The sequence below is a fragment of the Brassica napus genome, chromosome C2, assembly GCF_020379485.1.
Source record: "Brassica napus cultivar Da-Ae chromosome C2, Da-Ae, whole genome shotgun sequence".
Lineage (NCBI taxonomy): Eukaryota > Viridiplantae > Streptophyta > Magnoliopsida > Brassicales > Brassicaceae > Brassica > Brassica napus.
This window is the reverse complement of record NC_063445.1, coordinates 45,268,581-45,279,246: the sequence shown is the minus strand read 5'-3', so window position 1 is coordinate 45,279,246 and position 10,666 is coordinate 45,268,581. Positions and strand designations below refer to the sequence as shown.

The window sequence follows — 10,666 nt, the reverse complement described above, 5'->3', positions numbered from 1 at the left end:
TTTCAATCTGAAATCTTTAATAAGTTTATAATTTATAAATGTTCTTGAAAATTCATTGAAAGTTTTAATATTAAAATATTTATGTAATCTTATGGTATATAGTGTTTAATCTATATATATATATATATATATATTTATTTTATTATTAAATGATATTTTTTACTCATATGGTTTTAAAATCATGTGTATCTTCTTATAATAAAAATGTCAAACCATTGATCATTAATTTTTAACATGATAATTTTAATAGTTTTAGTCATTTATTGTCGTTTTTAAAAATTCAAAATATAACATATACGAAAAAATCTAAATTTTACTTTTATAGCTAATTTGATTGTTTAATTTATTTTAATAATATAAAATTAAACAAAAAATGATGGAGGAGATATAAATTGTTATCAAATCTTTATTATTAAAATCATTAATTGTCATATATATATTAGTCATTTATGGTAATTCCGTAAGTTTTATTTAAGAAAAGAAAATAACATATCATATCATTATATCATATAGTTTGACAAACTTATGTATCTAACAACATATAAAAATCGATTGTGGACCTACTTATTTTTCAATTGAATGTAATTGACTACCTAATTGAGTGCCACCTATGCATTGGGGTCTATTTTAATTAATACAAAATTGAGGTTACATCTTTTCGAATGTTTCTTAATTAATATACAGGGGATTCGTAACATAAATTCATGATTCTACTAAACACATTTGTCTCCCCTTTGGTTCAGAACTAGAAGTTCATCAACAATCACAATTTAAATACAGAAACATTTAGGGACAATAATAAGGCCGATTAAACGCTAATACATAAAAGGAAATGAGCAATTGTCTTCATATAACATGTTACATTATGCTTACAAGTTGCACTGTTTTATCCATTAACTAAAAGATTATCAATACACTAACTATAAAGCTATTGATTTTTCCATAATGGACTGAGCAAAGGGAAGAAAAAGCCCGGTGACGGCGGAGGTAGCGATTCGTTACCGCCGGCTATAAACCGCGGTGAAAACGTAAAGAAATTGGGTGATAATATCGGAAACGGTGATCTAGGCGGCGGCGACAAAACAAACTGTGACGCTGGAGACTGGAATAACATTGGACTTGGACCGGGTTGATGTGAAGGAAACAAACCGGGTGATGGCTGAGCCGGATTTTGGTTTTGTAGCTGAGGTCGGTTTCCAACAGGGCTTGATTCGATTAGGTAACGCATATAAGCAGAGATAGGAGATTCGGCCGGGTTAACCGATAATTGGTTATTACGCTCAACCGTTTCAGCGGCTATTGGATCTGATTGAACCGGATGTGGAGGTGGATGGTGGTTGACTTGAGTCAAAGGAGCCGGTCTAACTTTAACCAACCTTGAATTTGGAGGTTTTGGTGGGTTTGTTGACTGTGGAGGATTTACTGAAGAAGCTGAACCGAGTCCGGTTAACTGTTGAACAATGGATCTAAAATCGGTTTTGTTAATGTTATAAAACAAAGCTTGAGGATTCTGTTGTTGATTTTGCTGGTTTGATGGATCTTTACGGATGTTTTTCCCAATCTTATTCACACCTAGATGATGATGATGATTATCACTATTTCTCTGGTCATCCATCACTAAGCCTGAAACAAACAAACAAAAACAGATGCAAAGTATTCTTTGGAAGAAATCAGCCAAGACACCACAAAGCAAGCTAAAATCAAACGGTTTTAAACTCTTTTAACGAGAAAGAGAACGAGCTTACACGTTTTCTGATGTTGACCAGAGTAATTAAGACTTGGAAAAAAGAAGAGGAGGAGGAGAAGAACAAAACAAGAAGATGCTTTAAAGATAAAACGAAGGAAAGTTTGATTTTGTTGACTCTCTTGCTCTCATCCCTTTACATATTTCTTTTAGAAATTTGAATAGTCGTAGTTTAATTGTGTTGGAAAAAAATACATAGTTTAAAACAAGTTTCTTATTCACTAACCAGCAAGTTGATCCAAGTATATACAAGTCAAGGGCTAATGTTAAGATAATAGCAGTCGTCTATATATCTATTCATAATTTATCATCAATATTTTTTTTGGTAAACATGTAAAAATATTATTAGCAATTTTCAAAATTTTGACAGAAATACAATGAGAATAAGAAGCAGAAAAAAAACTAAACATCAAATCGAATTTAGTCAAAGCAGGGACAAACGCAACAACACAATAGTCGATAAACAGAGGCCTCAACTAAACCGCACAGCTGCTCGATGCAAAAAGAAGGGCCAAAATTAAATATAGAGAGAAAACTTGGTAATTTTGGCCTCTGTGATGGTCAACTCTTAAAGATCTTGCCCGACTAAGAATAGCTTGCATAAGATGACGTTAGCATCCACCAACACGAACAGCCAGCCACGCCCGAGGTAAAGAACCCGCCTCAACGAACCGAACATTTATTCGGGAGAGAAAGAAGATTACAAGGCACATGTCAAAATCATTTGCAAACTGATCCCGAGCCCATGGTTTACAAAACCGTCACGACCACCCATGCAGTAGCTCGTAATACAGCTGTAATGACCCACCACTCCCACCATCTCCACTTCTTTCTCCAACCCCACCACTTCCAACTTCTTCTCCACCATGTACACCTTCTTCCCCACCACCTCCATCTTCTTTAAAATTAAGAAAGAGAAAGAGAGAGAGAGAGAGAAAGAGAGAGAGAAGAAGAAGAAGAAGGGAGAAAGCTCACCTGAGCTCGTCGCCGGAGCCACCACACGCCAGACCGTTGAGCTCGCCACCACCATCATCCGCAACCAAAGGTAACCGGAAACCGCCATATTTTTGAGTTTAGTTTCGGCCGTTTTAGTAAATCGACCATAACTTCTTAACCGTTGCGAATCTCGTGCATCCAAGCCCATCATCGTGTTCCTCTCGTCGAGACGAAGCCGTAGACACCAAGCACGCCTCAAACGAAGCCCGGACGAAGCCGTACGCGCCTCCAGAAAACCGCCCTTCGCGCGCGCGTGAAACGCACGCGCCGCCGCCGGAAATCGTCGCCGCCGCAGCTCCGCCGTCGCCGCCGGCCAACTTTCCGGTAAGCCGCCGCCGCAGCTCCGCCGTCGCCGCCGGTGACCGACACCGGTGACTCACCGGCGACTCGGTCAACTCGGCCGAGTCAACTCAGTGAGTCAACTCGGTTGACTCGGTTAACCGATCGGTTAGCCGGTTTAAATTGATTTTTGGTTCGGTTAGGGTAAACCGGTCGGTTTAGTCAAATCGATTTCTGGTCAAAGCTTGACCGGGTTGACTTTGACCAGCGGGTTGACTTTTTCGAAAACCTTGACCAGTTCCGTTTTCGACCGTTCGAAAGGCGTTCTGACTCAGAATTTCGATCTGATTTCAGATATGGAGTCTATTTGAGCAGCTGGAGTTCATAGACAACACTTTTCTATTGCTAAGGTGAGGGTCTATTCCCGAACTCCTCTTATTCGGCTTAGGACCTCGAATAAGTATAATTTATTTCTAATGTGTTCCGTCTGTGTGAAATCGAGTCTGTCATTGCTTGTTTAGTTTTAGGTTCTTTGCATAAACCGGAACTAGGGGGTTAGAGGATTCAACATTGATTGTTTCACTTAATGTAAATTCTTAGCTAGGATTGTTTTTGTTTGGAGACGGATACAGAGTCGGACTGCTGTATGCCGGATTGTATGGAGGTCACGGCCAACTTTAGTCGACCGGTTGAGCCGTAGACTGGAAGTGTCGATAAATCGTCTACGGGCGTGTGTTACCGAGCACTTTTTCGGTGTGTGTATGAACCGAGCACCTTTTCGGTAGTGTTTTGGCCTGTTAGTGGGCGGCGAGTGTGCACCTCGCTAGGACCATTGTTTGTTGTTTGGGTACTTTAGGTACTGTGTTTGACATGCATTATAATTAAATTATATTTATTCGGAGTGCTATGTCCGGGTCCATGGACTTCGGGGTGGCATCCCATACCTCACTGAGCGATTCCCTTGTCGCTCACCCCTCACTCTTCCCTTTTTCAGGTGAGACAAACAAGTATGTGATATTTGGACGGACTTGGTGCTACTGGACTTTTCTTTCGGATTTTATTTGGGCATGGGTGAGAGTTGTCGGGTTTATGGGCTTTTATATTACGGGATATTATTGGTGGCCCGTCGTCCTTAGTGTCAGGGAGACGGGTGTCACATTGTTGTATGATGACGCGTCGGGGGTGACACGCTGTCCTCCATATAGGAGGTGACGGGTGTCACAATTTGGTATCAGAGCGGGTTCCATCCCGGTTCCGTCCGGGATGGCGGTCAGGGGATTCGGTTTTCATCGGTTTTCAACTTAAAAAAAAAAAAAAAAAAAACTATATATTTATTTATACATTTTGAAATTCTTTTAGCACCATTCTGTCCTGTAATTACTAACTCAAATGTCTCTTTCTATGACGATGAGTAAAATCATCGTCATTCGTCCTTCGACTATCAAGGTTCTCGACAGATGTTCAGCAGTTGCGTGAAGTCCAAGTTCGTCAGTTTTCTCGGGAGTTATCAGTTTCTTCGGTCATGATTTCGAGGCTATCCAGGAGTGGATATGTGACATTTCTGCCACCAGCCCACTTCAAGCAATCGTTCCACGAGTTTTGTTACTGGAGATTATGTGGTGTGTGGTATGAGCCATTGGTTGGCATGTGTTGTTGTGTGTACGAGTATATTGACTATTTTGGAGATATATTTTTTTTGTGAACTCGTGGAGATCGCTTTTGAATTGGGGTGCAGCAGCTTGCGTTGTGTGGGTGTTGGAGTTACACTTTGGTATGTTTACCAATTTTGGCAGTGTTGATCGTTTCAGAGATGTGTCAGTTTGGACAACTGACATAGGACATTGGGAGCTATTTATATCCATCGCAGTGTACCAGTTATGCTTGGAGGGCCGATTTGTTCGGATATTGATCAGAGATGGAGCTACGTTTTTACGATGTTATCCTTGGGATGGATTGACTGTCACTGCATCAAGTAGTGTTGGATTGCCTGAGGGCAAGAGTTCCAATTGCTGGAGCAGATGGAAGTTGTTAGTGCATGCATGCTACATACTGAGGAGTTATGGGATACAAGGACATAGAGATTTTTGACTACCATCTCGATGGTTAAGGCTGATGGCCAACATGAGCTGCAGGATCTTCCGGTTATTGCAGAGTATGAGGATATATTTGTGACCTTTGGAACGGTCACCACATGACACATGAGAAACTCTTGCGATTTGTTTGGAGCAAACAACACAAGTTTCACAAGTTTTATACCGATTAGCATCAACAGAGATGAAAAAGCTGAAAGAGCATGTTGAAGATTCATCAGACAAGGGTTTTATCAGACCGGGTACTTTACCGTGGGGAATATCATCATTGTTGTTGTAAACAAGAAAGGTGGGAGTTTCAATTTTGTATCGACTGCAAAGGTCTGAACAAAGTGACCATTAAAGATAAGTATTGCTTCCGCGCGTTGATGAATTATTGGATTATTTATAGGAAGTTTATAGTTCTTGAAGGTTGACATGGCATCAGAACACCATCAGATTACTATATTTGAAGAGTATCTACTGAATGTGAATTTTTGTATACATTATGGATATTATGGGACGCAGTGATACCATTTGGCTCGACAAAGGCATCGTTGCATTCATGAAGATATGAATGACGTTTTCGTGAACATTTGGATAGGTGTGCGATTGTATTCATCGATGACATCCTGATTTATTTTGGAGTAGAAAGGAGATTTGTGAGCACTTTGCGGATTGCATTGGATAAGCCTGGAGAGCATCAGTTGTTCGCTAAGTTGAGGAAGTGTAGCTTCTGGCAGAGGAATGTTGTATTTTTGGATAACATGGTTTTGGAAGCAGAATTTTGATGGATTCAAAGAAGATTAATACCGTTTCGGGAAGGTCGAAACCTAAGAGCGCTACAAAGATCTGCCGTTCTTTTTGGGTTAATAGGGTACTACTGGAAGTTCATCAAGGGTTTCACCGGTATAGTAATGTTAAAGACGCGGTCTACATGTAAAGACGTTAAGTGTGGTTGGATAGATTTTTGTTCGAGGATTTTCACTGAATTGAAGCACAACTAATGAAGACACCAGTTTTGGGTTCTACTGAGGCTGAGGCTTACTGTGATGTGTCAGATACTGGATTGGATTTAAATTAAGGTATGAGGATTAAGTCATTCATATGCATGACACCAGAGATTCTGTAGTGGTATTTGCGTTATCGTTTTGGAGATCGTAATTGTACGGGAAGGAAGTTCAGATTCTCTGAGATTATTAGAATGTGAAATTTATCTTCATTTATTAAAAACTTGTACTTGGACAGTGCAGTTGGATTGAGTTTGTAGCAGGCTATAGTCTGGATATCGCATATTATCTGGTAAGGACAACCAGGTGATAAATGCCTTGGATAGGCGTATGAGCTGTATCTCAGGAACCAAGAAGGTTCATGAGTTGGAGATTTGCTAGTCTCAGGTTGGGTGCCATTACTATCAATGGAGAGACAGATGTCCTTGGGACTTTGGAGCAGGCAGTTTTGCTATGGAGGATACACAAGCACAAGTTAGCATTCTGGATTGGTTGAACAGATCGAGATTGGGAGTATTGGATATCATACAGCTTTGAGCAGGATATACTTGTACTGAAACCGAGTTTGTGTGTTGGACGATAAGTTGTTAAGAAAAGGAATCTTACAACAAACATATCACTCGTGTTTCTCTACCCATCGGGAAGACCAAAGGGTACAAAGATATGAAGAGTTAACTATAATTGGTGTAGTATGAAGATGTTTGTAACTACATTACGTCGCGGTGCCAGACGTGTTATATGGCAATGACAGAGGATCAGTTATCTATTATGTTATTTTTGAGCTTGCTTTTCCCGGAGTAGAAATGAGGCATGGTGATTATGGACATTGTTATTGGATTTTAAATCACCATATGTGGAAAGGATGCCACATGGGTAGTCATGGATAGACTTACCAAGTCAGCCCATTTCCTCAGTAATTAAGAAGATAATCAGGGCTAATCAATTGGAGCAAACCTACATTATTGAGTTTGGGAAGTTTCATGGATGTCAACATTGTATCGGATTGGGAATCGAAGTTCACATCTACATTTCAGAGAGCCTTTCGGAAGGCACTTGGGACAAAGATCATATGAGTACATCTTATCACCCGTTGACATATTGTCAGTTAGAGAGGACTACTGAGAACTTAAATGATATGTTCAGAGATTGCGTGGGATGGAATTTCGGAAAGCATCTACCTTTACCAGAGTTTGCCTACATCGACAACTATCTTTTGAGTATTAAAAAAAAAAAAAAAAAAAATTACTATACGAGGGTTATTTATGGTAGACCCTATAGTATACCACTTTGTTGGACCAAAGTGGGGTAGTAATATGAGTTAGAACTATTAATGGTTTAAGAGACGGTAGAGCAGAGGACATGCTCAAGGATTGGCTTTCGGAAGCCCATGACGTCAGAGCATTTATGCAGCTAAGCACCGTAAGGATTTAGAGCTACATATGAGCACCTAATATACCTGAAAATAAGGACATTTCAGGAGGGACCTAAGACTCAGAAGATAAATGAGCTTAAACCGAGACACATGGAATTGTATCCTTCGCTGGAGTGGATTGGATTAATTGCTTGCAGTTACTTTATCAGCAGTATATCAGCCTTCTAGTACTTGGTTCATATGACAGCATTGCAAAAGTTGAGAAGGTGCTATAACTATTTTGCAGTAGACATCAAGTGAGTTCATAAAGATTTTATGAACCTTATCATCTATTGGAGATTTTGGATCATCATGAGAAGACAGTTCGGGGAATATCGACTGTGTTTGTCCGAGTTCATTGGGAGGGAGATAAGACCCAGGAGGAGACCTGAAAGGTCGAGCGAAGATTAGTATTCGAGGTTTTGCTATGATGACATTGGGCACGTCAGCTTATGACATGAATACGGGGACGAATTCCTTATAAGTGGGGGAGAATTGTAATGACCCACCACTCCCACCATCTCCACTTCTTTCTCCAACCCCACCACTTCCAACTTCTTCTCCACCATCTCCACCTTCTTCCCCACCACCTCCATCTTCTTTAAAATTAAGAAAGAGAAAGAGAGAGAGAGAGAGAGAGAGAGAGAGAGAGAGAGAGAAGAGAGAGAGAAGAAGAAGAAGAAGGGAGAAAGCTCACCTGAGCTCGTCGCCGGAGCCACCACACGCCAGACCGTTGAGCTCGCCACCACCATCATCCGCAACCAAAGGTAACCGGAAACCACCATATTTTTGAGTTTAGTTTCGGCCATTTTAGTAAATCGACCATAACTTCTTAACCGTTGCGAATCTCGTGCATCCAAGCCCATCATCGTGTTCCTCTCGTCGAGACGAAGCCGTAGACACCAAGCACGCCTCAAACGGAGCCCGGACGAAGCCGTACGCGCCTCCAGAAAACCGCCCTTTGCGCGCGCGTGAAACGCACGCGCCGCCGCCGGAAATCGTCGCCACCGCAGCTCCGCCGCCGGACCACCGTCCGCCGCCGCAGCTCCGCCGTCGCCGCCGGCCAACTTTCCGGTAAGCCGCCGCCGCAGCTCCGCCGTCGCCGCCGGTGACCGACACCGGTGACTCACCGGCGACTCGGTCAACTCGGCCGAGTCAACTCAGTGAGTCAACTCGGTTGACTCGGTTAACCGATCGGTTAGCCGGTTTAAATTGATTTTTGGTTCGGTTAGGGTAAACCGGTCGGTTTAGTCAAATCGATTTCTGGTCAAAGCTTGACCGGGTTGACTTTGACCAGCGGGTTGACTTTTTCGAAAACCTTGACCAGTTCCGTTTTCGACCGTTCGAAAGGCGTTCTGACTCAGAATTTCGATCTGATTTCAGATATGGAGTCTATTTGAGCAGCTGGAGTTCATAGACAACACTTTTCTATTGCTAAGGTGAGGGTCTATTCCCGAACTCCTCTTATTCGGCTTAGGACCTCGAATAAGTATAATTTATTTCTAATGTGTTCCGTCTGTGTGAAATCGAGTCTGTCATTGCTTATTTAGTTTTAGGTTCTTTGCATAAACCGGAACTAGGGGGTTAGAGGATTCAACATTGATTGTTTCACAAATTCTTAGCTAGGATTGTTTTTGTTTGGAGACGGATACAGAGTCGGACTGCTGTATGCCGGATTGTATGGAGGTCACGGCCAACTTTAGTCGACCGGTTGAGCCGTAGACTGGAAGTGTCGATAAATCGTCTACGGGTGTGTGTTACCGAGCACTTTTTCGGTGTGTGTATGAACCGAGCACCTTTTCGGTAGTGTTTTGGCCTGTTAGTGGGCGGCGAGTGTGCACCTCGCTAGGACCATTGTTTGTTGTTTGGGTACTTTAGGTACTGTGTTTGACATGCATTATAATTAAATTATATTTATTCGGAGTGCTATGTCCGGGTCCATGGACTTCGGGGTGGCATCCCATACCTCACTGAGCGATTCCCCTGTCGCTCACCCCTCACTCTTCCCTTTTTCAGGTGAGACAAACAAGTATGTGATATTTGGACGGACTTGGTGCTACTGGACTTTTCTTTCGGATTTTATTTGGGCATGGGTGAGAGTTGTCGGGTTTATGGGCTTTTATATTACGGGATATTATTGGTGGCCCGTCGTCCTTAGTGTCAGGGAGACGGGTGTCACATTGTTGTATGATGACGCGTCGGGGGTGACACGCTGTCCTCCATATAGGAGGTGACGGGTGTCACAACAGCCTTTCGCCATAGATTAACCATGACTCCACCGGAGCCTTGATGGTCACGTCCTTAGAATTAAGCAAGAAATCGGAACCTGGCAAAAGTCTACTCAGCAACTTCAGCAAGAGCATCAGAAAAAGCAAACAAGATAGACCCCTACCGGAAACGACCAGAGTGGATCGGTGCCGCAGCTGCGCAGAGTCCACTCCAAACGCCCCGCCAACCGGGAGAGAGTGAGACGTTGACCAGACGACCCCACCAGCATTCCGGAAACGTGCACCCATCGAGAACCAAAAGATGTTGCTTCAACCTCCAGACGATTTGAAACCCCGCTGGTCAAAGAGCCACAAGAGACGATTAAGATGAGCTCAAAAGCCGCATACTCATCGGAAACTCCACGGAGGAAGTCGGAGAAGACGAGGGCGGAAAGGACAGATCCATCCACTATGAAGCCCAAAACTGAAATATCTAGAAGATCAACTTCCAAAACCGACACACGCGCCTTCACCGCTTACAAGCTGACCAGAGGGAAAGGAAAATCACCGATTGAAGCCTGCAAGCTCCTAAACGCCGTCCACTGTAAATACCCGGCCTATAAACTTCACCCTCCTTCCAGATATAGAGACTTCAACTGACTTCAAGAACCACCAGCAGCAGATATGAGCAAAGATTTTGTCGTAGAGATTCATAACTAAGATATATCGACCCACATAACTCGAGAAGCAGAGGAGCAAACAGAAGAAAACAAAAGATAGAGGGAAGAGAGGCTCTGCCTACCAGCGAGAGCACACGATGGCGGAGGAAACACACTTGGGATTTGAAAAGAGCTAGAGAGATGCGAAAGCTAGAAAGAGAACACAAATAGTTGTAGAGTATGGATTGTAAACATGGTCGGGAATATTCAAAATAAAATTGTCACAATTAT

The 10,666-nt window shown here is 42.4% G+C and overlaps 2 protein-coding genes across 2 annotated transcripts; one reads left to right on the top strand and one right to left on the bottom strand.

Moving 5' to 3' along the window:
- Positions 1-823: 823 nt before the first annotated feature.
- LOC106381835 (protein HAIKU1) lies at positions 824-1,925 on the bottom strand. The gene is made up of 2 exons (XM_022696962.2): positions 1,748-1,925; positions 824-1,623 (listed from the first exon to the last, which is right to left on the bottom strand). The coding sequence occupies exon 2, from the start codon at positions 1,613-1,615 to the stop codon at positions 929-931; it is 687 nt and encodes a 228-aa protein (XP_022552683.1). The 5' UTR covers positions 1,616-1,623; positions 1,748-1,925; the 3' UTR covers positions 824-928.
- A 140-nt stretch (positions 1,926-2,065) lies between these two features.
- On the top strand, positions 2,066-7,019 carry LOC111203311. The gene is made up of 4 exons (XM_048747907.1): positions 2,066-2,789; positions 2,884-3,064; positions 3,374-3,429; positions 4,014-7,019. Exons 1-4 carry the CDS (start codon positions 2,611-2,613, stop codon positions 4,015-4,017), a joined length of 420 nt encoding a protein of 139 aa, XP_048603864.1. The 5' UTR covers positions 2,066-2,610; the 3' UTR covers positions 4,018-7,019.
- Positions 7,020-10,666: the final 3,647 nt, after the last annotated feature.